We start from the raw sequence: 27,032 nt of genomic DNA on the forward strand, positions 1-27,032 counted from the left end.
TCTGATCTTGTTCTAATTAAAGCTGTGCACATACACTTGCAGTTCAGTCTTTGGTTTTCAAACCACGGAAAATGGTTAGTTAAAAATGATCATTCATTTTATCTTCCAATACTGTGCAGGCTACCATTCAGCACTATGAAATTTACTCAACCAAGGTGAACACTTTGAGGCCAGTACAAGCTTGAGTTCTTAATTTTTTTGTGACTAATCTCTGCCTTTATCAGTAGGATCATAGTGTCACAGGATAAATGATAGCATTGGCAATAGCCTATAACATACGCAGCTGTATGGGACAACACTGGGTCAGAAATTCCAAAAGATGTAAACTTTCCTGGCACTGGAATTTTTATTTGTTAGCTTTCAGTGTCTAGTGTGGGTCTTGCTGCCTCCTTATAGGGTTAGTACGTTTCAAATATTTATGGAATGCAAGCTTCTACAGGGACAAGCAGGTCTCCGTAAAACTTTCTTGTAAGGGCATCAGTGTTAAGTATGTTTGCCTTCCTGAATTCCCATCCACTACTCTACCAAACCCTTCTTGTTCCATTATAACTCTTACCCCTTGATAACACTGAATTCTATCTCAATTGTTTGAAAGCACTCATCACAGATATATGCACATTGTCCCATATGATTATCTCCACCACTAAAGAGCCATAGTAATTAAAACTATGTGGTACTGACATAAAATAAACAAAGTGAACCACAATCCGTATGTAAAACACATGAGTTCAGTGCCACAGAAAAGATATCAGAGAAAGAACCACAGTAACTCAGGATTTAGAAGCGACAACATATAAATGTGACCTCATGAAACTAAAATTTGCTGTACAGTAAAGAATACCACTATTCAAGTAAAAGGATCCCTAAATTATCAACATTAACTTCTATACATCTGAGAGAAGGTTAATATTGAGACGAAAGAAAGAAAGAAAGAAAGAAAGAAAGAAAGAAAGAAAGAAAGAAAGAAAGAAAGAAAGAAAGAAAGAAAGAAAAGTAAACATCAAGATAGAAAACTACCCAAGTGTTAGGTTTATTTTTTATGATTGTGTCTGTCTTTCAATTTCTCTGTTATCTGACTAACACATAAATATTTGAGTCTCTAATATATTAACAAGTTTCAAAGCACAAGAACTGAGAAGCTATTACTCTATTCTTAACCATCTAAGTTAATTTGGTTTCCTTCGAGCATACATCTCAGAGTCACCCACACTTAGTAGCTTTCTCTGTTCCAGCTCTCTCTCCTGATGTCTCCTGCATCTCTCCCAGGGATGAATTCCCACCATCCTCTAACCTCTACCTCCTCTGCTTGTCATGAAACCAAGCCCTATTCTCTCCCTTGATCAGCGACTGGCTGTCAAGCCTCTTTATTGACATATCAGGTGAAAATTGTGGAGCAATGTTTACACAAAATGGAAACAGGAGATTCTCAGAACAAGGACTGCAACCAGATATAGAGGGTACAGAAATCAGCACTTAAACTACTAAATAACATTTTGCCTTCAACCAAGTATTAAATAGAAGATGGGACTACACAAGCATCTTTAAATAATGAAATATGAATGCTTGAGAAACATTTTTAAAATGTTCAACATCATAGAAAAGTAAAAAAAAAAAAAAAGACACAAACCAAAACCAATTTTAAAATTCTTCTGATCTTAGTCAGAATGGCTAAGATGAAAAGCACAAATGACTACAAATATTCGTGTGGTCTTGGAAAAACCAAATATACTTACAGTTGGTGGAAGGGCAAACTGATGCAATCATTGCAGAAATTGGTGTGGAGTTCCCTCAAAACAAATTCTATAAATAGATCTACTACATGATCCGGTTATATCATGCTTAGGTATAAACACAAAGGTCTTTATATCCTATTCTACTTGCTTATCCATAATCACTACTGCTCTATTCAGTATGTCCAGGAAACAGAAATAGCCTTGATGTCCATGTACAGATAAATGTATATTAAAATGTGTTATGTTTACAAAAGGGAAAATAGTCAACCTATTGAGTAAAGTGAAATTGTTAAAATTTGAACAATTGAATGATAATGAAACAGTGACATAATTCAGACCTAAAGCCAATGTACTTAGATGCTAGCTTTGAATCCACAAATAAGTGTTCCATTTGCAAAACTTCTTGTAATGACATAGTAGTTTTGTGGATACAAGTTCATGTATATTTCTTTAATTTAAAATTTTATAAATGGTGATAATTTGACTTCTTCTTTTCCAATTTGTATCCCCTTGATCTTCCTCAACTGTCTTATTGCTCTAGCAAGGACTTCCAGAACTATGTTAAAGAGATATGGAGAGAGTGGGCAGCCTTGTCTTGTCCCTGATTTCAGTGGGATTGCTTTAACTTTCTCTCCGTTCAGTTTGATGTTGGCTATAGGCTTGCTATATATCGCCTTTACTATGTTTAGATATGTGCCTTGTATCCCTGATCTCTCCAATACTTTGAACATGAATGGATGTTGGATTTTGTCAAAGGCTTTTTCAGCATCTAGGGAGATTATCATGTGTTTTTTTTCTTTCAATTTGTTAATATGGTGGATCACATTGATGGATTTCCGTATATTGAACCACCCCTGCATACCTGGGATGAAGCCTACTTGGTCATAGTGAATGATATCTTTGATGTGTTCTTGTATTCAGTTTGCAAGTATTTTGTTGAGTATTTTTGCATCATGCTCATAAGGGAGATTGGCCGGAAATTCTCTTTCTTTGTTGGGTCTTTGTGATGTTAAGGTACCAAGGTGGCTGTGGAAAACTGCATGGTACTGGTATAGAAACAGAATGGTGGATCAATAGAACTGAACAGAAGACCCAGAAATAAACCCACAAACTTATGAATACCTGATCTTTGACAAAGATGCCAAAAACATACAATGGAAAAAAGATAGCATCTTCAACAAATGGTGCTGGTCTAACTGGATGTCTACATGTAGAAAAATGCAAATAGATCCATACTTATCACCCTGCACAAAACTAAAGTCCAAGTGGATTGAAGACCTGAACATAAAACCAGACACAAGTAATCCAATTAAAAAATGGGGAACAGAGCTAAACAGAGAATTCTCTGTAGAGGAATATCGAATGGGAAAGAAACACTTAAAGAAATGTTCCACGTCATTAGCCATTAGGAATATGCAAATCAAAACGACCCTGAGATTTCACCTTACACCCATTAGAATGGCCAAGATAAAAAACTCAAGTGACAACACATGCTAGAGAGGCTATGGAGAAAGTGGAACCCTCCTCCACTGCTGGTGGGAATGTAAACTTGTATAACCACTCTGGAAATCAATCTGGCACTTTCTCAGACAACTAGGAATAGTGCTTCCTTAAGATCCAGCCATACCACTCTTAGGCATATATCCAAAAGAGGGTCAAGTACACAGTAAGGACATTTGCTCAATCATGTTTGTAGCAGCTTTACTTGTAACAGCCAGAAACTGGAAACAGCCTAGATGACCCTCAACTGAAGAATGGATGCAGAAATTGTGGTACATCTACACAATGGAGTATTACTCAGCAATGAAAAATAAGGAAATCATGAAATTTGCAAGTAAATGGTGGGACCTGGAAAGGATCATCCTCAGTGAGCTGTCCCAGAAGCAGAAAGACACACATGGTATATATTCACTCATATAGACATGTAATATAGAATAAACGTACTAAAATCTGTACATCTAAAGAAAGTAATCAAGAGAGAAGAGGACCCTGACTAAAATGTTCAATCCCCATCCCGAAAGGCAAAGAGGAAGGACATCAGAAGAAGAAGAAAACAGGAAACAAGGTAGGAACCTGCCAGAGAGGAGCTCTGAAAGGCTCTGCCCTGCATACTGTCAAGGCAGACGCTGAGACTTATCGCCAACTGTTGGGCAGAGTGCATGGAATCTCATGTAAGAAGTGGGAAATAGTAAGATCTGGTGAGGACAGGAACTCCACAAGGAGAGCAACAGAACCAGAAAATTTGAACACAGGGGTCTTCCCAGAGACTCATACTCCAACCAAGTACCATGCATGGAGATAACCTAGAACCCCTGCACAGATGTAGCCCATGGCAGTTTAGTGTCCAAGTGGGTTATATATTAATGGGAAGAGGGACTGCCTCTGACATAATCTGATTGGCCTGCTCCTTGATCACCTCCCCCTGAGGGGAGAGCAGCCTTACCAGGCCACAGAAGATGACAATGCAGCCACTTCTGATGATATCTGATAGACTAAGATCAGAAGGAAAGAGAGGAGAACTTCCCTTATCAGTGGACTTGGAGAGGGGCATGCGTGAAGAAGGGGGAGGGAGGGTAGGATCGGGAGGGGAAGAGGGAGGGCCTTATGGAAGGACACAAAGTGAATAAGGTGTAATTAATAAAAAAATAATAAATATTTTATAAATCGTTCCAGATATAGCCACTTTTCCTTATATTTCTATACACAAAACTTTTTAAAAATTAGATTACTTGATTTGTTGGTGTTCAACTACTTCAGTTCTTTATGTATTTTAGATATTAGCCCTCTGTCAGATATACTGTTGGTGAAGATCCTTTCCAAGTCTGTTGGCTGTAGTTTTATTCGGATGACAGTATCCTTTGCTTTACAGAAGTTTTCAGTTTCATGAGGTTCTGTTTATTAATTGTTGATCTTAGAACCTGTCCTGTTGGTGTTTTGTGCAGGAAGTTGTCTCCTGTGCCAATGAGGTCAAGGCTCTTCCCCAATTTTTCTTCTAATAGAGTTAGTGTGTCTGGTATTATATTGAGGTTTTTTATCCACTTGGACTTTAACTTTGTGCAGGGTGATAAATATGGGTCTATTTGGATTTTTCTACATTTAGACATCCAGTTATATCATGGGTGGGACTGAGAGGAGATAAGGGATGGGGCTGCAGTGGGGTACAAAGTGAATAAATTGTAATAAATGAATGTATGAATAAAATAATATTAAAAAGTCTGTTTTGTTGTTGTTGCCAATGATAGTGGTGCACACCTTTAATAACAGCATTCAAGATGGAGAAGCAGGAGGATCTCTGTGAGTTTAGGGTCAGCATGTTCTACAAAGGGGATTCCATGACAGCTAGTTTTCTGATACACAGAGAAACCCCTTCTCAAAAACCAGAAAGACCAAAGAGCAAAAAGAGAAGAAAAAGAAGAAAAGAAGAAGGAGAAGAACAGTACTAGTTTTGTTGTCTAATGGTCACTGACAATATTCGTGGGTCCGAAAAATTTCAGGTTGCACACTGCAAAATCAGAGGGAAATCTTTTCATGAAATTGTCCACAAGCTACATTTATCATGCTGTCACCTCATTTACATAAATTTGTCTCTCTGTCAACTCCTAACTAAATACTCATCTACAAATAGTATGTTGTATACATCATATATCTTGGTAAGTTTGTGAAAATTTCAAATTTTAAATATTTCAAAAATGGAATTTCACCTTTCATAACAATATTTTCTCCATCAGCTACAAAATGAGACAAAGTACATGTGGTTTGTTTGGTCTTTTTTTTTCTTTTTAAGTATCTAAACAATTGTTTTTTGTTTTATTTTACTCTACTCTTTGCTTTGTTTTGGTTTGTTTTGGTTTGGTTGGTTTCAGTTTGGTTTTGGGTTTTGATAGGAGTATAACAGAAATTCCAACTAAATTGTGTGAATGTTACATATGAATACTTCAAAGTATATTCTGGCAATTGTCCATCAAAATTCTGTGCAAAAATTTGCGTTTCATATGTATATGCATATATGCATATATAAATAAATATATATATATATGTATTTTGTGTCATGTATGTGTGTGGTGTAAGCACATAGGTGTTTGAGTAAATGAATGGATGTTTGTATTTGCCAAATGAACACATTATATCACTTTTTTAACTCTGTCTACTAACTTTGTTCCTATGATATTTATCTCTCATGGAACAAATTGTTAAAAAATGTTTTATTGCTTTTGCTGGTGATGGTGTTGCACACGTTTAATTATAACACTCAAGAGGGAGAGGCAGGAGGATCTCTGTGAGTTTAGGGTCAGCATGTTCTACAAAGGGAATTCAATGACAGCTAATTCTGTTACATAGAGAAATCCAAATAGTTCCATGAAAGATCAGCATTTCATAGTAATCCTCTTATATTCTACCTATATGGCACTGGCGTGTGAAAGGTAAACACACGCAACATTTTACTCGGGTTCTGGGCATGTATAACTATGTTCTCATGCTTTTATATCAAGTATTTTTATCCGCTGACCATTTTCTCAGCTGTTGGATAAACTCATAACACTACAAGTCTATGGTTTCTCTAAAACACTAACTTGACCATCATTTAAACAAAAGATTATAAATATTTACCTTGGTTCACCCAAAGCATACGGCCTTTCACTGTTACACCTACAAGACTTTCACATGGATGTTCAAAGGGAAGCACATTACACATATGCTTAATGCATATGTATGGTCTTATATTGTTGTGAGTTTTCAAAGAAAGATGTAATAAAACAAAATGCCTAAGACTAAATTTAAACTCATTGTGGAAATATGCCAACTACCCACCAAGTAACAAATAACATAGATAATAATAAGCTTATAATCATGAAAAAGAATCAAGAAACGAAATAATCAGTATAAAATTCATTTAAAATAACAAAAATAAAAGGAAAAAACTCACATTTTAGGGGATAATAAAGACCCAACACATGTAAAAAGAAAAAAGAACTGTGTAAAGATTTTTATCATATGACAGAATCATGTCATACTGTGCTATATTCAGTGAACTAAATGAAGAATGGTATAGACACCTGAATTATAACAGATTCATTATTCTACCATGGGGTCCTGAGGTAAGAACACAAGTATCTCAGCTATGCTGCCTTGTGTGTTCAGTCATTCACACCCCTCGTGATGTTTTCTGAAGCACAGTACAGAGATGTGTGACACTACAATGCCTGTGGTTTCCCAACAACAACCCAAGTGTATAAAAGGCCCTTGCCAGGTGGTGACAGCCAGACTCCAGGAACCTGCTGCTTGTCTTCCTCTGAACACTCCACTCCTGACACCATGTGTTACTATGGCAGATACTATGGAGGGCTGGGCTATGGCTATGGTGGCCTAGGCTATGGCTATGACTATGGCTGTGGCTGTGGCTATGGCTTTGGCTATGGTGGCTATGGGGGCTATGGTTATGGCTGTTGCCGCCCACTGTGCTGTAGAAGGTACTGGTCCTATGGCTTCTACTGAGAAAATTTTGAAGCTGTTCCTTCTTACTGTCTTCACTTCAGAAGTTCTTAAATAAATTTATAAATTGAAAACTTATACTATTCACTTAGGGGAAAAATGAATAAAACACATGATAGCTGATTCCTCTTCTTTAATTTTACTGCATAAACATTTGCAAAGAAGGTATTCACTGTCATTGTAATACCTTGGAAAATGTGCTACATTTGTAGTCTTACCCTTTTATGAACATATGTTCTTTTAAATAAACTATTTACTTAAACATATTGTTTTCCTAAATGTGGGATGAATGTTTGTGTATTTATATGTTTCTTTACTTATATATGATTGCATATAAGTGGGAGAGTAATTAAGGAGAAAAAAAGAAAGAAGGAAGAGAGAAAGAAAGAAAGAGAGAGATAGAAACTTTGGATGGAGCATAGGGGTTCTATGAAGAAGAGTGATATAGAAGAACCAGGAAGAGACAAGAACCCCAAAAGGAGGTCAACAAAGCCAAAGAAAAGCTAGGCCCAAGGGATGGGGGGCGGTGCTGAAGAGAAGGATGCATCAACAGAAGATTATGCATAGAAAAGGCCTAGACTTCCTGCTCAGATGTAGCCCACAGACATTCAGTTTCCATATGGGTTCCCTTGTAAGGGAAGAAGAGACAATCTCTGTCATGAACTAGATTGCCTGCTCTTTGATTATTTCTCCCTGGTAGAATGACCTACCCAATGCACAGAGAAAGAGGATCCAGGTAGTCCTGATAGGACCTGATAAGCTCAGACAGGAGGAAAGGCAGGCTTTTCCTATCAGTGGACTAGGGGAGAGGAATAGGAGAGTAGGAGGGAGAGAAAAAGGGAGGAAGCTACATCTAGGACACAAAGTGAACAAATTATAAAATGTTGTAATAACAAGAAGAAGAGAAGAGGAAGAAAGAGAGAGAGAGAAGAAGAAGGAAGAAAGAAGAGGAGAGGACAGAGAATGTTCTCTTTATACATTCTTATATTGGTGGACATTTTCATTATCTTCAAATTGCTTCTGTCATGATATTACATGAACTTGGCAATGCAGATATTTATCTACCACCAAATTCTTTTGTCTGTGTTTAAAAATTAGAGAACTATCACAAGTTAATTCTCTGAATATTTTGGGGAGAGTATCCAAAGTGTCTTCTGCAGAGTGTCACCATACATGTCCCACTGAGCACAAAATTCTCTAAACTTCTCTAACATCCCTTTGATTTCTAATGTCAACTTTAATAAAAAATGTGGAGAACAATCTCATTATAACATTCAGTTATGATTTGAAAATCCACCCGTGGTGATTTGTAGATTTTCCTTTGAAAAAAATATTTAAGATAATTATTTAGCTACTATAATATCAATTTATTTTCTTCATGATTTTTATTTATAGATTTTCCATGTAAGTTTTGGTTATCAACTTTCTACTCTTCTTATAGAGTAATATGTGGATTGTCCTGCTATGCAGATCATTTTTGATGAGGACAAACAGACTTTACTGTTTTATTTTTCAGGCTTGTGCTTTTGAAGTCACATTCAATTATTTATGAGAATAAGTAAAGAATCTGTTTCACTAGACGTTTCTCATGTTATTAGTTCTTAGAGAAATTTATACACTGTATTTGAAAAAAAAATGTCTTTCTCTACCACTTCTCAAGACAACCCCCTTTAGGACTGATCAACCGTGTGTACTTTTTTTTTTATCTGACTTTGCTCTCTAATATGGACAGATGACATCTGAAGTGTGGTTGAGCAATCCATGGCCACACCCTTAAAGAAACTGACTGTCTACATTCTGGCAGCTATGAAAGACAAACAGCTTCTTAGTTAAAAAGAAGATTTATGAGTACCTTCCATAACTTCTATGAGTCCATTCATGGAACTGGTGTGCTATGTCTAAAAAGTAATGATTCATTAGTGTCCTTTTAATTATGCTTGATCTATCCCTCTATTTCCCTTCAGTGTGTGCATGTGCACGTGCATCTCTCTCTCTCTCTCTCTCTCTCTTTCTCGTGTGTGTGTGTGTGTGTGTGTGTGTGTGTGTGTGTGTGTCCTCTTTGAGGCTGATGATTCCATAGTCTCTTTCTGTATATTTTGACTGGTTTTGGAACTCTGTGATAATCACCATTCTCTGTACATATGCACATTTCTGATAAAAACTAAGAGGTGCAGTAATCTGTGGGTATAACAAGATCCTTTAATACCAAGACTATTTAGCAGAACATCGCCACTAGGTTCTCCCCTTAGATCTAGGACCTGTCTATTCGCAGGTTCTTTACTGAGTAATGGTGCCAGGAATTGGTTGCATCTTTTGAAATTAAACTTAAATTTCAGTCTGAAAGGAGTTGATTGCACCCAAGCTCTTCATGATTGTGTTACAGATGGGTATATGGATTGACAGGCAGTCATTTCTGTAGATTCTGCAATTAGTTATAACTAATAAAGTATTTTATCTCCTTGTAGTGCACATAACACCTTACAGCACTAAGAAAGCTGGTAATACGAGTAAAGTTTCCATGTCAGTACAGTCTTGCATTCAACAGGATCTGTATCTCAACTATGTCTTCAGCAACAGGGTTTATTCTCAGGTACTGGAAGTAAACAATAGTACTAGCAATAGCCTGTAATTTTTGGAGGTCTCTGGAACTCTCCTGTCAAGAATTCCTCAAGAGATAACTTATTCCTGACACTGGGCCTGTTAACTTGTGGTGGCTACTATGGATATTGTTTGGCCCACTATAGGGTAACTCCATTTTGAATATATATGTGAACATGAATATATATGTCTGATTCCATTGACCAATGTACCTACTTTCAGTATGAGTACCATGCTGTTTGTTAACATAACTTCAGAGAGATCAGTATTAATACAAGGCCATGCACATGTATGCAGAATTTGTAAATGGAAGCTTCTACAATTGCAAGCATATTTCCACATAACTTTATTGTAATGTCCTTAGTGTTAGTTATCCACCATTTATTTACTCATTCCCATCCACCAACCTACTTAACCCTTTTTTCCTCCATTACTTCATTATAACTTTTACCCCTTGATACCAAATTCTTCAATGTATCTCAACTCCTTTGTGTAGTAACCAAAATAGACACATCCATAGACCCTTTACTAATATCTTGACATCTACAAAACCATAGAATTAAACACCATGGTATTTATGGAATAACAGGTGAACTGATCCATGGACTGCAATAGAGCATAATATATAAACTCACTACCACAGGAAAGTACTTTAGAGGAATAACTCAGGATTTAAGAGCCACAAATATACATGTGACCTCATGGAACTAAAAAGCTCTGTACAGTAAAGAATACCATCAATCAGAGAGGGTTAATCAATAGAGGGTAAAGCTTTAACTTCTATACATCAATAAGAAGGTTAGTATCTAGAATAAACAAAGAACTAAAAAATTTAACATAAACAGAAAAAAAACAGTCCAATCATTAAATAGAGAATGGAACTAAGCAGGCATCTCTCAAATGATAAAATATAAAAGTTAAAGAAACATTTTTTGCAATACTTAGTATCATTAGTCATCAGAGAAATATAAATGAAAACTACTTTGAAATTTCTTCTGACTTCAATCAAAACGGCTAATATGAAAAACACAAGTGGATGAAAATGCTAATGTGGACTTTGAGAAAGGGAAATATTTACTTGCACTTGGTGGTAGTACAAACTTTTTTTTTCTTTTTTTATAATAATTTTTATTTTTTTATATTAATCACAGGTTATTTACTTTGTATCCCAGCCGTAGCCCCCTCCTTCATTCCCTCCCAATCCCACCATCCCTCCCTCATCTCCTCCCTGCCCCTTTCCAAGTCTACTAATAGGGGAGGACCTCCTCCCCTTCCATCTGACCCTAGCTTATCATGTCTCTTCAGGACTGTCTGCAATGTCCTCTTCAGTGACCTAGCCAGACTGCTCCTCCCTTGGGGGGGGGGTTGTTGAAGAGCCAGCCATTGAGTGCATGTCAGAAACAGTCCCTGTTCTCCTTACTAAAGAACCCACTTGGATACTGAGCTACTATGGGCTTTATCCAAGTAGGGGTTCTAGGTTATAGCCATACATATGAGACTATTTCTCCAACCAAGGTAGTACAAACTTTTGCAGCCACTGTAGAAATTGGTGTGGAGGTTCCTGGATAAAACAAGAAAAACAAACAAACAAAACACTTATTAGACTTTAACATGGGCTTCAAAGGGAAACACATAACACATGTATGTATATAAATGGTCTTATATTTTCTGTTGATTTTAAAAGCAAGATTAAATAAAAGAAAATGCTTAGGAATAAACCCACACACATTAATACAAGGTGCCAACTACCTGCCAAGTAACAAATAAAATAGCCAGTAATAATTCATGAAAGAGAAGCAAGAAACATAATCATCAAGATAAGAATCAGTTAAAATAACAAAAAAAAAAAAAAACCTGATCTTCTTGTTTGGTGTAATGAAAACACAACATATGTAAAAATTTTTAAAAAATTATGTAATAATTTATATCATCCGATAGAATCATGTGCTGTATTCAGGGAACTACATGAAGAATGACCTAGAGACACGAATTATAACAGATTGATCATTTTACAATGGGATCCTGAGGTGAGAGGACAATTATCTCAGCTATGCAGCCTTGTGTGTCTAGTAATTCACAACACTCGTGATGTTTTCTGAAGCACAGTGCAGAGATGTGTGACACCACAATGCCTGTGGTTTCCCAACAACAACCCAGCTGTATAAAAGGCCCCTGGCAGATGATGACACCTAGACTCCAGGAACTTACTGCTTGTCTTCCTCTGAACAGTCCACTCCTGACACCATGTGTTACTATGGCAGATACTATGGAGGCCTGGGCTATGGCTATGGAGGCCTAGGCTATGGCTATGGCTGTGGCTATGGCTGTGGCTATGGTGGCTATGGTGGCTATGGTTATGGCTGCTGCCGCCCACTGTGCTGCAGAAGATATTGGTCTTACGGCTTCTACTGAGGAGATTCTGCCACCGTCATCCAAACTTTCTTCACTTCACATGTTTTTACATATCTTCATAAATTCAAACCTTAATTTAAACTCTCTGAGGAATAATTGAAACCCAACATGCCCACCCAGTTCCTCTTCTTTAATTAGATTGCATGAATATTTGAAGCAAAGCTCTTCATTGTCATCATCAAGTGTTGTAAAATGTGATTTTTATATGCTTTCCCATACTATGGAGATATATGATTTAAAATAAAGTATTTCCTTGAAAATACATTTTTATTATTATTTTACTAAGGGTGAGATGAATGTGAAGTATAATTGACCTACCTTGTGCCACACCCTAAATAAAGTTGTTCTCCAGCTCCTGACAGCCATCATATGGCAACATCTCCTTAGCTTAAAGTAGGAATGTGCACCTACCTCTGACACCATGTTGAAATTTTCCTGGCTTGAGCTTGCCTGAGCTTTGTGCATGCTGTCACAGTCTCTCTGAGTTCATAAAAGCAGCTGCCTGCTGTGTTTGTAAAACACTGTTTTCTTGTAGTCATCCGTTGTATTCTCAGGTTGAACTGGGAATAGCACAGTTTTTGTGTGTGTGTGTTTGTTTGTTTTTCACTTTTTTCCCCTATATTTTGATCAGTTTGTTGTCTGTGATAATTGCCACCCACTGCAACAAGGCATGCCTCTGATCAAAGTTGAGAGGTTCCTGAATCTACAGGTATAACTACATCATTAGGAGTCTTTTTTTTTTTTTTTTTCAATGCAGTTTATTCAGGAACCTTGAACAATCCTCGGACCCTGGGGAAAGCCAGCCCACAGCTTAAATAACCTCTGGGTAGCCAACCCAGGCGTGCCACGTGGGCAATGCAGATAGGTCCACATACATGGAAGCAAGCCAGATCCTCGGCCTTAGCCAAATGTGGAGTTGTTCGTGACAGAGAGCACTCACCATCGGGAAGGTGGAAGGCGGAAACCAGCTCCATCTTTAAGGAGTCTTTTTTTAATGGAATCTTGTAATAAAGAAATATATAAATAAAATTAAAATTTAAAAATGGAGTCTATTTCTCAGAATGCATCAGGCTCTCCCTTAGTGCTTATTTGCAAATTCTTCAACCACCTGTGGTGTCAGGTATGGGTTGCATATGCCCAGTTGAACTTAAAATCGATCACAAATGGTTTGATCACTCCAAGGCTGTTAATGTCGTTATCACACCTGTGCATGTGTATTGACAGGTCAGTCATTTTTGAATCTCATGGAGTTCATAATTAAAAATTTTAACTTATTTTCTCTTCTGGTAGGGTTTATAACACCTTAAACCACTAAGAAAGCTACATAGTAGGGATAAAGCTTCCAGGTCGGAACAAGCTTGCTTTTCTTTAAGATCCATGTCTCAACTCTGTCTTCATCAACAGGGTCTCACTATCGGATTCCTGAGAGTAAACAATAGCATTGGCAGTAGCCAACAATTAAAGGTCCCAGGGACACCATTCACCAAGAATACCTGAAGAGGCAGCCCTTTCCTGGCATCGGGAGTTTATTTGTTATCCTGCGGTTTCTGCTGTGGCTATTGTTATTCATTATAGGGTAACTCTATTTTAAATATTTTGAAAATATATATATAGTGACAAGCAAATTTCCATGCAACTTTTTTGTAAAGTCCTTAATGTTATTTATCCCTTTCTTCCTATATTTTTGTCCACTACCCTAATAAACACTTCCTGTTCCATTACAAACTTTCTACTTGATAATACTGAATATTGTCACAATTCTGCATTAGCACTCACCAGACACATTGACCCATATATATATATTAAGATATATATATATATCTTAATCCCCGTAGAGCTATAGTAATTAAAAGAGCATGAGTTGACATAAAATAGACACACTGAAACAGAATCTGACAAACCCAACCAATGAGTTCAGTGCCACAGGAATGACTTCAGGGAAAGAAACACAGTATCTCAGGGCTTAGAAGCAACAAAATATAAATATGACCTCATGAAACTAAAAACATCTCTGTGCAGTATAGAATACCACCATTAAATAAAAAGGGGTCCTAAAATATCAGGAAATGTGTTAAAATCTATAATATAGAGAAGGAATATTATAGAATTTAAAAAAATGAACATCAAACAGGAAAAAGCAAAGACTCATGACCAAACCTTTGGCAGAGTACAGGGAATCATAAGAAAGAAGGGGAGTTAGTCTGATGGGGAAAGGATAGGAGCTACACAAGAACCAAATATATCTGGGCACAGGGTCTTTTCTGAGACTGACATTCAACCAAGGACCATGTATGGATATAACCTAGAACCTCCACTCAGATGTAGCCTGTGGTAGTTCAGTAACCAATTGGTTTCCCAAAGTGAGGGGAACAGGGACTATTTCTAACAGGAACTCAATGACTGGCTCTTGGTCTCCTCCCCCCCCCCCGAAGGGAGGAGCAGTCCTGTTAGGCCACAGAGGAGGGCTTTGCAGCCAATCCTGAAGATACCTGATAAAACAGGATCAGATGAATGGGGAGGAGGTCCCCCTATCAGTGGACTTGGAAAGGGGCACGGTGGAGATGAGGGAGGGAGGGAGGGACTGGGAGGGAATGAGGGATCGGGACATGGCTGGGATACAGAGTTAATAAAATGTAACTGATAAAAAAAATAAAAAAAACATGATAAGAAAAAAAAATGATAACAAAATTCAAAAAGAAAAAAAAAAGACCTCAACATGAAAACAGATATACTGAATCTAATAGAAGAAAAAGTAGGGATGAGACTTGATTTCATCGGCACAAGATAAAACTTTCTGAACACAACACCAACAACACAGACTCTAAGATAAACAATCAATAAAAGAAACCTCATGAAGCTGAAAAGCTTCTGTAAAGCAAAGGACACTGAATCAGAACAAAACGACAGCCTACAGACTAGGAAAGGATCTTCACCAACAGTATATCTGACAGAGGGCTAATATACAGAATGTATAAAAAACTCAAGAACTTTTTGCAACAAATCAAGTAATCCAATTAAAGAGTGGGTATTGAGCTAAAAGAGAATTCTCAATAGAGGAATATCGAATTGGAGAAAAACACTCAATGTACTTAATCATCAGGGAAATGCAAATAAAAGGATCCTGAGATTTCACCTTATACGCATCAGAAAGTCTAAGATCAAAAATTCAAGTGACAATACATACTGGAGAGGATGTGAAGGAGGAGCCCTCCTCCACTGCTGGTGGTAATGTAAACTTGTACAACCACTTTGGAAATCAATCTGACACTTTCTCAGACAATTAAGAATAGCGCTTCCTCAAGATCCAGCTATACCACTCCTAGGCATATATCCAAAATATGCTTAAGCATACAAAAAGGACATTTGCTCAACCATGTTCATAGCAGCTTTATTCATAACAGCCAGAACCTGGAAACAACCCAGATGACTCTCAGCAGAGAAACGGATACAGAAATTGTGGTACATTAACACAGTGGAATACTACTCAATTAAAAGAAGGGGAATCATGAAATTTGCAGGCAAATGGAGGGAATTAGAAAAGATCATCCTGAGTGAGGTATCCCAGAAGCAGAAAGACACTCACAGTATATACTCACTTATAAGTGGACACTAGACATATAATATAGGATAAACATATTAAAATCTGTACACCTAAAGAAGCTAAGCAAGAAGGAGGACCCTGGGTAAGATGATCAATCCTCACTCAAAAAGGCAAATGAGATGGACATTGGAAGAAGGAGAAAGCAAGGAACAGGTCAGGAGCTTACCACAGAGGGCTACTGAAATACTATATCCAGCAGGGTATCAAATCAGATGCTCACAGCCAAACTTTAGGCAGAGTACAGAAATCTTACGAAAGAAGGGGGAGATAAAAAGACCTGGAGGGGACAGGGACTCCACAAGGAGAGCAACAGAACCAAGAAATCTGGGCCCAAGGGTCTTTTCTAAGACTGTTAATTCAACCAAAGACTATGCATGGAGATAACCTAAAACCCCTGCACAGATGTAGCCCATGGCAGCTCAGTGTCCAAGTGGGTACCCTAGTAAGGGGAGCAAGGGCTGTCTCTGACATGAACTCAGTGGCTGGCTCCTTGATCACCGACCCCTGAGGGAGCTTGACAGCCTTACCAGGCCACAGAAGAAGACAATGCAGCTAGTCCTGATGAGACCTGATAGGCTAGGGTTAGAGGGAAGGGGAAGAGGATCTCCCCTATCAGTGGACTTGGGGAGTGACATGGGAGGAGATGACAGAGGGAGGGTAGAATTGAGAGGGAATGGGGGTAGGGGTTACAGCTAGGATACAGAGTGAATAAATTGTAATTAATAAAAAATAAATATTTTTTAAAAGTACAATTGACTACAAATGCTGTTGTTTATTTGGAGAAAGAAAACAGTTGGTGGGATCATAAACAGTGGCAGTCATTGCAGAAATTAGTGTGGATTTTCCTTTAAAAAGTTATGTAGTAAATAGATCTACTAACATGATGCAGTTATATCATGCTTAAGTATATACTTAGGTATTATATACTATATTCTATTACACTTGCTTATCCATAATCATTGATGCTTTATTCGATATAGCCAGGAATTAGAAACAGCCCTGATATCTACTTACTTATAAATGTAGCCAGAGGAGTCAAGGATACTGCAAGAAGACCTACAGAGTAAAATAATCTGGGCCATGAAGGCTCAGAGGGACTGAACCACCAAGCAAAGACCTAGACCTCCGGTACATCTATAACAGATGTGCAGCACAGTCATCAGTGAGTCCCCTAACCAGGGGAGTAAGGCCCATCTTATCTCTACAGCCTTCCATTTCCTCAGCTGAGGTTCCTTGTCTAGCCTCAGTAGGAGAAGATGCACTTAGTCTAGCTGTGACTGGGGGTGACAAATGTGTGCCACTTATGGGTACACATTTCTCTGAGAAGAAGGAGAGGTGGGATGGAAAGAGAGGGTGTAAGGGTGGGATGGGGAGGAGATGTGGAAGGAGGCTGGGATCAGACTGTAAAGTGCTTATAAATAAATAAAAAAATAAATATATAAATATATAAAATGAAAAACTGTTAAGTTTACACAATGGAACTTAATCCAGTTTTTGAGAAAAGTGAAATAATGACAATTACATCTGACTGGATGAAGGTGGAATATTTTGTTAATCCAGACCTATAAACCAATGTTATACACTTTGTATTTTGTAGATATTAGATTTGAATCTGCAGATATGTGCTCCTTTTGCAATGCTTCTTGTAATGCCATAGTAGTTTTGTGGATATAAGTTAATATATATTCTTTTTATTTAAAATATTATATATATGTCTTAAGATACAGGCACTTTTTAATATTTCTATGCATAAGATTGGGGTTTTTTTTTTGCCAGTGATGGTGGTGTATACCTTTAATTACCTCCCTGCACTCAATAGGGAGAGGCAGGAGGATCTCTGTGAGTTTAGGGCCATCATGTTCTACAAAGGATATTCCATGACAACAAGAGCTCTGTTACACAGAGAAACCCTGTCTCAAAAAAAACAAACAAAAAGCCAAAAAATAATGGTTTTGTTATCTGTTATCTAATGGTCACAATTATACCACTGATAGTATTTAGGTTTTCCAAGGAATTTCAGCTTGGATACTGCAAAATAAAAGGGAAATCGTTTCATGAAAATTTCCTAAAGCTACATTTATCATGATCTCATGTCATTTACATAGACCTGCCTCTTTTTCACACTCCCTAACTAAATGCTTAACTACAAATATTTTACTTTACATAACATATATTTTAGAAAATTTGTGAAAAGCTCACAGTTTAAATCTTTCAATGATTTTTTTTTCCTTTCATATCCGTATTCTCTCCATCAGCTACAAACAGAGACAAAGTGCAAGCGGCTTGTTTGGTATCTTTTAAAATGTCTATACAATTGATTTTTGTTTTGTTTTTGCGGGGAGAATACCGTGGATTCCATCTAAGCTTGTGTGCCTGCTTTGTATGCATATCCTGAGGCATGTTCTTGAACCTGTGCATAGGTCTTTTGTGAGTAGGTTTGCGTGTCTGAATGTGTTTCATATGTATATGTGCATGTGCCTCTGTATATATATGTTTGTTTATATGCATGAATACACATGGGAAGGTATTTTGTGTCACATTTGCATGTGGTGTTACACAGGTTTTACAGTAAATGAATAGATACATGCAGTTCCTTGCTCTATCTACCAACTTTACTCCATGAGATGAGGTCTCTCATGGAACAATTTAATAGGCTGACAATCAGTGTGTCATAGTAATCCTCTTGTATTCTCTCTGTATAGCCCTGGGGCATAGAATGTGAACACACTCAATATTTTACTTGTATTCTGGGGATTTATAACCATGTTTTCATGCTAATACAGTAAAAACACTTATCCACTGACCATTTCCCCAGCTGATAGACAAACTCATATGGTTCATGTTTATGTTTTCTTTGCAAAGCTAACTTGATCATGATTTAAACAGATGTCTATAATTACTTACTTTGGCTCATCCCCTCAACGCCCTTCACAATTACACTTACACACATTCACCTTGTCTTTCAAGTACATACACATAACACATTCTCTATGCATATAAATATTTTCTGTTGGTGCTAAACACAGATGTAATAAAACAAAAGGCTTAAGAATATATCCAAACACATTAAGAAATGATGGAAACTGCCCAACAAGTAACAAGTGAAACACTCAATAATTATCTTATTGTTCATGAAAAAGAAACAAGAAACATAATCCTCAAAATAAGACTTATGCAAAATAGCAAAACCAAAAGTCACACAGTGACATTTTCCTGGGGTAATAAAAACCCATCACATGAAAAAAGAAGAAAACTACGTAATGATTGATATCATCTGGCAGAATCATGGTCAACATTCAATAAATTACTTGAAGAATGACCTAGATACCTGAAAATTATATCAGATTCATCATTTGACCATGGGATCCTGATGTGAGCGCACAATTATCTCAGCTATGCAGCCTGTGTGTCCAGTAATTCACAACACTTGTGATGTTTTCTGAAGCACAGTGCAGAGATGTGTGACACTGCAATGCTGTGGTTTCCCAACAACAACCCAGGTGTATAAAAGGTTCTTGGCAGATGGTGACACCCAGACTCCAGGAACCTGCTGCTTGTCTTCCTCTGAACACTCCACTCCTGACAACATGTGTTACTATGGCAGATACTATGGAGGCCTGGGCTATGGCTATGGTGGCCTAGGCTATGGCTATGGCTATGGTGGCCTAGGCTATGGCTATGGCTATGGTGGCTATGGTTATGGCTGTTGCCGCCCACTGTGCTGCAGAAGGTACTGGTCCTGTGGCTTCTACTGAGGAGCTTCTGCAGCTGCTCCCTCCAGCTTTCCTCACTTCAGATGTTCTTAAATATTTCCATAAATTCCAATCTTTATTTGAACTCTCTGAGAGATAATAAATGAAACACAACATGCCCATCCTCTTCCTCTTCTTTAATTAGATTGTATGAAGATTTGCAGCAAAGCTCTTCTTTGTCATCATCATGCCTTGTAAAATGTGATCTGCTTGTATTATTTCCCATTTTCTGTATATATATATATATATATATATATATATATATGCATATACCTATATATAATAAAGTATTTCTTTGAAAATACAATTTTTGTTTGTTTTACTACATTGGGATGTATGTTTGTGAGTTTATGTCTGGTTGTAACTGTTTGATTGTGAACAAATATAAGAGAAATAAAAATAGAAAGAGCAACGTGAGGAGAGAAGACTTTTCCTTTAAACCTTCCATTGGTAAACATTTTTATTATCTTCATATTTCTGCACTTGTGAAGCCACAATGAATTTGGAATTGCAGTTATTTCTCTGAGATCACAAAGTTGTCCTGTAAATATCTTGCAGTCTCCACAGCACCTTATATAATGAGGTGCTTTCTCATAGACTTTCTCACTGTGTAAGGCCTCGCTTTGCTCACTTATTCTCTAACACACATTTTATTTATAAATTCCATTTTATTGATTGTTATAGGGAACAATTTCATTGTGACTTTGACTTACAATTTTGAAAAAATCACCTTTGGTCATCTGTAGATTTTCTGTAGAAAAATATTTATGATGATTCTCTAATTTTAGTAACAATTTTCTGCTTGCTGCTTATTTGTAGATATTTCATATATTTTTTTCGATTTTAATTCCTTTGTTTTTATAGAATAGTGTGTGTATTATCCTGCTATGGCTTGCTTGGTCCTTATTAAAATTTATTTATATAATCACTTTACAGCGAGATCCCAACCCCCAACTCCCTTCCTTCCACTCCTGCCCTCATGACCACCTCTACCCATTTCTCCCTCTCCCTCTCAAAGAAGAGGCGGTACCTATACCAACCCACCCTTGCACTTCAATTCAACTAAATGCAGCTTCTCCCACTGAGGCCAGACAAGGCAGCCCAGGTAGGCGAAAGGGACCCAAAGACAGGTAACAGAGTCAGAGAGCCCCTACTTTCATTGTTAAGCCACTCACATGATGACCATCCTGCACATCTGCTACATATGTGTACAGGGCTAGGTCCAGCTGATGCATGCTCTTTGGCTGGTGATTTAGTCTCTGTGAGCCCCCACAGGCCCAGATTAGTCCACTCTGAAGGTCTTCTTGTGGTCTCCTTGACCCTTCCAGCTCTCTCAATCTGTCATCCCAGTCTTCCAAAAGATTTTCCCAGTTCTGCCTATTTTTTTGGCTGTGGGTCTCTGCTTGCTTCAGTTAGCTACTGCGTGAAGCCTCCCAGAACACAGTTATGCTAGGTTCCTGTCTACAAGCATAGCAGAGTATCATTAATCATGTCAGGGGTTGGCTCTCTGCCATGTTGTCAGTCATTGGTTTGCCATTTCCTCAATCTTTGCTCCATCTTTATCTCTACAGTTCTTGTAGGCAAGACAAATTTGGGGTCCAAGGAATTATGGGTGGGTTGCTGTGGTTCTCTCTCCACTGGAGGTTGCACCTAGCTACAAGAGGTGGCAACTTCAGGCTCCATATCTCCCTCTGTTAGGGATCTCAGCTAGGGTCATCCCCATAGACTGTCAGGGGCCACCCTTGTCTCAGAGATTCTACCCCACCTATTTCTGTTCTCTCCTCTGGTCCTTTCTCTGACTACCCTTCTACCCTCAACTGATCTCATCTCCCTTACCCCATGACCCTCCACTTTTCCTCTCTATATCAACTTCAGATGCCCATTTGATTTCCTTTTCTGCATAAAATTCAAGCATTCCCCCTTAGGCCCTCATTGGCTTCTTTGGGTCTGTGGGTTGTAGCATGGATTTGCTGTAAGTTAATGTTAATATCTGCTTATAAGTGAATACATATCATGTGTGTCTTTCTGGGTATGGGTTACCTCACTCAGGATGATATTTTCTAATTCCATCCATTTGCCTGCAAGTTCCATGATGTGTTCATTTTTAATAGCTGAGTAGTATTCCATTGTATAAATGTACCCACATTTTCATTATCCATTTTTGGTTGAGAGACATAGAGGTTGTTTCTAGATTCTGGCTATTACAAATACAGCTTCTATGAACATAGTTTAGCAAGTGTTCTTGTAAGTTGGAGCATCTTTTGGGTATAGGCCCAGAGATAGCATAGCTGGGTCTTGAAGTAGAACTCTTCACAGTTTTCTAAGAAAATGCCAGATTGACTTTCAAAGTGGTTTACAAGTTTGCACTCCCATAAGCAGTGAGAGTGTTTTCCTTGCTCCATATCATCATCAGCATGTGTTGTCACTTGTGTTTTTGATCATAGCCATTCTGACTGCTGTAGCATGAAATCTCAGCATCATTTTGATTTGTATTTCCCTGATGACAAAGGCTGTTAAACAGTTTTTATGTGCTTCTCCACCATTAATCATACCACTGTTGAGGATTTTCTGTTCAGCTCTGTACCCCATTTTTAATTGGATTTTTTGTTGGTGTTTAATTTCTTGAGTTATTTCTATATTTTGGATATCAGCCCTCTGTCAGGTGTAGTGTTGTGGAAGATATTTTTCCATTCTGTAGGCTGTCATTTTGTCATATATATAACAGAAGCTATTCATTTTCATGAAATCCCATTTATCAATTGTTATATCTTAGAGCCTAAGTTTGTGGTGTTCTCTTTAGGAAGTTGCCTTCTGTTCCAATGAGTTCAAGTATCCTCCCCACTTTCTCTTTTACTATAATTAGTATATCTGTTTTATGTTGAGGTCTTGGATCCATTTGAACTTGACTTTTGTGCAGGGTTATAGATATGGATCTATTTGCATTCTTCTACACCCAATTAGACCAACACCATTTGTTGAAGATTTTTTTTTTCATTGTATGGTTTTGGCTTCTTTGTCAAAAAAAAAAAAAAAAAAAAAAAACGGTGTCTGTAAGTGTGTGAGTTTATTTCTAGGTCTTTGATTCAATTCCATTGATGAATCTTTCTCTTCATGTCAATACCATGTGGCTTTAATTACTAGTGCTCTGTAGTATAGCTTGAAATTAGTAATGGTAATATCTACTGAGGTTCTTAATTGTACAGAATTGTTTTACAGATCCTGAGTCTTTTATTTTTCCATATGAAGTTGCTGTTTGCTCTTTCAAGGTCTGTAAATAATTTTGTTGGACTTTTGATAGGAGTTGCATTGAATCTGTAGATTACTTTTGGTAAGGTGGACATTTTTACTATGTTAATCCTACCAATCCATGAGCATGGGAGATTTTCCATCTTCTGATATCTTTTTTAATTTCTTTATTCAGAGACTTGAAGTTCTTGTCATCAAGGCCTTTTAACTTGTTGATTAGAATAACACCAAGATATTTTATATTATTTATAGCTATTGTAAAAAGTGTTGTTTCCCTAATTTCTGTCTTAACCTACTTATCACTTGAATAAAGGAGGGATACTAATTTTTTTAATTAATTTTGTATCCAGCCACTTAGGTGAAAGTACTTATCAGCTGTAGGTGTTCCCTGGTAAAATTTTGAGGTCACTTTTGTATAAATCATATCACCTCCAAATAGCAATACTTTTACTTCTTCCTTTACAACTTGTGTCTCTTGATCTCTTTAGTTTTCTTGTTGCTCTAACTAGGACTTCAAGTACTGTATTGATGAAATATGTAGAGTGAGAAGCCTTGTCTTGTCCCTGATTTTAGTGACATTGCTTTAAGTGTCTCTCCATTTAATTTGGTGTTGGTTATCATCATTTGCATATAGCCTTTATTGTGTGGAGGTATGTGCTTTGTATCCCTAATCTCTCCAACACTTTTAACATAAAGAGGTGTTGGGCTTTGTCAACAGCTTTTCAATAATCTAATGACAAAATTACATGTTTTTTTTTTCTTTCAAATTGTTTATGTGGTGGATTACATTGATAGATTTTCATATGTTGAACTATCTCTTCATCCTAGGGATGAAGCATACTTGATAATGAGGGATGGTATTTTTGATGTGTTCTTGGATTCAGTTTGTGAGTATCTTACTGAGTATTTTTTGCATCAATGTTTTTTAAGGGAGATTGGTCTGAAAGTACCTTTCTTTGTTGAGTTTTGTTTGGTTTAGGTATCAACTGACTTTGCTTCTGTTTCTATTTTGTGAAATAATTTGAGGTGTATTGGTATTAGCTCTTCTTTGAAAGTCTGGTAATCTGTACTAAAACCATCTTGCCCAGGGCTCTTTTTGGTTGGGAGGCTTTTGATGACACTTCTATTACCTAGGGGGTTATGGGTCTATTTAAATTGTTTTCCTGATCTTGATTTAATGTTTGTAAGTGGAATCTATCAATAACAGTTGTCCATTTTTGTTATAGATTTTCCAGTTTCTGGAGTACATGCTTTTGAAATAACACTAAATGATTCTTTAGATACCCTCATTTTCTGTTATGTTCCCCATTTCATTTCTGATTTCATTAATTTTGATACCATCTCTCTGCCTTTTAGTTAGTTTGACTAATTGATTGCCTTTCTTGTTGATTTTCTCAAAGTACCAGCTCTTGGTTTTGTTGATTTTTTTTGTATTGTGCTCTTTGTTTCTAATTTATAGATTTAAGCCCTGATTTTGATTACTTCCTGCTGTCTACCCCTCTTCTATGTGTTTGCTTCTTTTGTTCTAGAGCTTTCAGGTATGCTTTTAGATTACTGCTATGAGATATCTCCAATATCTATATGAATGTAATTGTTTCTATGAAATTTCCTCTTAGCATTGCTTTCATTGTGTCCAATAAGTTTGGGTATGTTGTGCCTTCATTTTCATTAATTTTTAGAAAGTTTTTAATTTCTTACTTATTTTCCCCCTGACCCAGTGGTCATTGAGTATAGTTGTTCAGTTTCCATGAGTTTGTAGGCTTTCTGTTGTTTCTGTTGTTGTTGAAGTCCAGATTTAATCCATGGTGGTCTGACAAGATACAAGAAGTTAGTTCAGTCTTCTTATATCTGTTGAGGCTTGCTTTGTGTTCGGATGGAATGTTCTGTAGCTACGTGTTAGGTCCATTTGTTTAATAGTGTCTATTAGTTTCATTATTTCTCTGTTTAGGTTTTTGTCTTGATAACCTGTATATTGGTGAGGGGTTTGGCATGTGATTTAAGTTTTGGTATTGTTTCTTTACTAGCATGGGTGCCCCTTTATATGGGTCATATATGTTCAGAATTGAGACATCATATTGGTGGATATTTGCTTTCTTAGAAGGAAGTGTCCTTTACCATCACTTTTTATTAATTTTGGTTGAAAGCCTGTTTTACTTGATACTAGAATGGCTACCTCAGGTTGCTTCTTGAATCTGTTTTCTTGGAAAACCTTTTTTTTCTGTCTTTTACTCTGAGGTAGTCTATCTTTACTGCTGAGATGTGTTTCTTGATTGCAGAAGAATGATAGAGTTTTTTCACATACATTCTGTGAGCCTGTGTCTTTTTATTGGGGAATTGAGACATTGACGTTGAAAGATATTAATGACCAAAGATTGCTACTTCCTCTTTTATTGATGTTATTGGTATTAGTTGTGTGTGCTTCTCTTCTTTTGTTTTGGTGGTGTGGAATTACTTATTTCCTGTGTTTTCTTGGATGTAGACAACCTCTTTGGGATGCAGTTTTCCTTTTAGTTTTTTCTGTAAGCTTGGCTTTGCAGATAGAAACTGTTTAAATTTGGTTTTGATTGGAATATCATGTCTTCTCCATTTACGGTGATAATTTTTTTGAGGTATAGTAGCCTAGGTTGGCATCTATGGTCTCTTTGAGGCTTCAAGACATTGTCCAGCCCCTTCTAGCTTTTACAGTCTATGTTGAGAAGTCAGAGTCCTCTCAAAAAAAGAAAAAAAAACTAAAAAGAAATAACGTAGTGATTTATATTATCTGGCAGAATCATGGGCCATATCAATAAACTACAGGAAGAATGACCTAGATTCCTGAAAATTACATCAAATTCATCATTTGACAATGGGATCCTGAGGTAAGAGCACAATTATCTCTGCTATGCAGCCTTGTGTGTCCAATAATTCACAACACTCGTGATGTTTTCTGAAGCACAGTGCAGAGATGTGTGACACCACAATGCCTGTGGTTTCCCAACAACAACCCAGGTGTATAAAAGGCCCATGGCAGATGGTGACACCCAGACTCCAGGAACCTGCTGCTTGTCTTCCACTGAACAGTCCACTCCAGACACAATGTGTTACTATGGCAGATACTATGGAGGCCTGGGCTATGGCTATGGTGGCCTAGGCTATGGCTATGGCTGTGGTTGTGGCTGTGGCTATGGTGGCTATGGTTATGGCTGCTGCCGCCCACTGTGCTGTGGAAGGTACTGGTCGTATGGCTTCTACTGAAGAATTTTTGCAGCTGCTCATCCCAATTCTCTTCACATTAGAAGTTCTTAAATAATTTCATAAGTTCCAGTCTTATATTAAAAATACTTAAGTAAAAAATACATGCTCACCTATTTCCTCATCTTTAATTTTAATACATAAATATTTGCCAAGAAGCTCTTCAGTGTTATTTCAAAGGATTGGAAAATGTGCTCTACTTGTGATATTACCCTTTTTATGAACTTTATATGCTTCTAAATAAACTAGTTTTTGAAAATATCGTTTTCTATAGCCTTCCTAAATGTGGATGAATGTTCATATATTTATATCTATTTCTTTACACATGTGTGATTGTATATAAAGGGGAGAAGGATAAGGAGAGAAAGAAAGAAAGAAAGAAAGAAAGAAAGAAAGAAAGAAAGAAAGAAAGAAAGAAGGAAAAAGAAAAAGGAAGGAATTACAGAAGGCAGAAAGAAAAAAATGAAGAGAGAGAGATGGAAGACACAGAGAGAAAACTTTAAACATTCTTGTACCGGTAGAGATTTTTTTATTATTATTATCTTCATATTGCTGCTATTGTGATGTCACCTTGAATTCAGGAATGCAGATATTTCTTTGAGACTAAATTATTTTGTCTGCTAGAAAATATTTGAGAATTATCATTTCAATTCTCTAAATATTCAGACTATGCATATTACCATACACATTCCCATTATGTATAAGATTCCCTCAACTTCATATGAGCTTTAACACCCATTTTCTGGCTCATATCTATTTTAATAGCAACTGTTGAGTATATGCTTACTGCGACTTTCAGATTTGAAAATTCACACTTGGTGATCTGCAGATTCTCCTTTGAAAAAAATGTTTATGAGTCTTTAAGAACTATATCATAAATGTATTTCCTTTATTTTTTATTTGTAGGTATAAGTTTTGGCTATAGACTTCTTATTCTTTGTATAGTGTGAGGATTGTCCTGTTATGTAG

General features: G+C 37.0%; 4 protein-coding genes across 4 annotated transcripts; all 4 read left to right on the forward strand.

The window, feature by feature from the left end:
* The first annotated feature begins 7,046 nt into the window (after positions 1 to 7,046).
* Positions 7,047 to 7,226, forward strand: LOC110542550 (keratin-associated protein 20-2-like). The gene has a single exon (XM_021629123.1). The coding sequence runs from the start codon at positions 7,047 to 7,049 to the stop codon at positions 7,224 to 7,226; it is 180 nt and encodes a 59-aa protein (XP_021484798.1).
* Positions 7,227 to 12,065: 4,839 nt separating this feature from the next.
* On the forward strand, positions 12,066 to 12,233 carry LOC110542552 (keratin-associated protein 20-2-like). Its single transcript, XM_021629125.1, has one exon. The coding sequence runs from the start codon at positions 12,066 to 12,068 to the stop codon at positions 12,231 to 12,233; it is 168 nt and encodes a 55-aa protein (XP_021484800.1).
* A 7,188-nt stretch (positions 12,234 to 19,421) lies between these two features.
* Positions 19,422 to 19,589, forward strand: LOC110544771 (keratin-associated protein 20-2-like). Its single transcript, XM_021630613.1, has one exon. The coding sequence runs from the start codon at positions 19,422 to 19,424 to the stop codon at positions 19,587 to 19,589; it is 168 nt and encodes a 55-aa protein (XP_021486288.1).
* A 6,318-nt stretch (positions 19,590 to 25,907) lies between these two features.
* Positions 25,908 to 26,066, forward strand: LOC110542551 (keratin-associated protein 20-2-like). Its single transcript, XM_021629124.1, has one exon. It carries the CDS (start codon positions 25,908 to 25,910, stop codon positions 26,064 to 26,066), a length of 159 nt encoding a protein of 52 aa, XP_021484799.1.
* Positions 26,067 to 27,032: the final 966 nt, after the last annotated feature.

Source organism: Meriones unguiculatus, chromosome 17 (genome assembly GCF_030254825.1).
Source record: "Meriones unguiculatus strain TT.TT164.6M chromosome 17, Bangor_MerUng_6.1, whole genome shotgun sequence".
NCBI classification, from domain to species: domain Eukaryota; kingdom Metazoa; phylum Chordata; class Mammalia; order Rodentia; family Muridae; genus Meriones; species Meriones unguiculatus.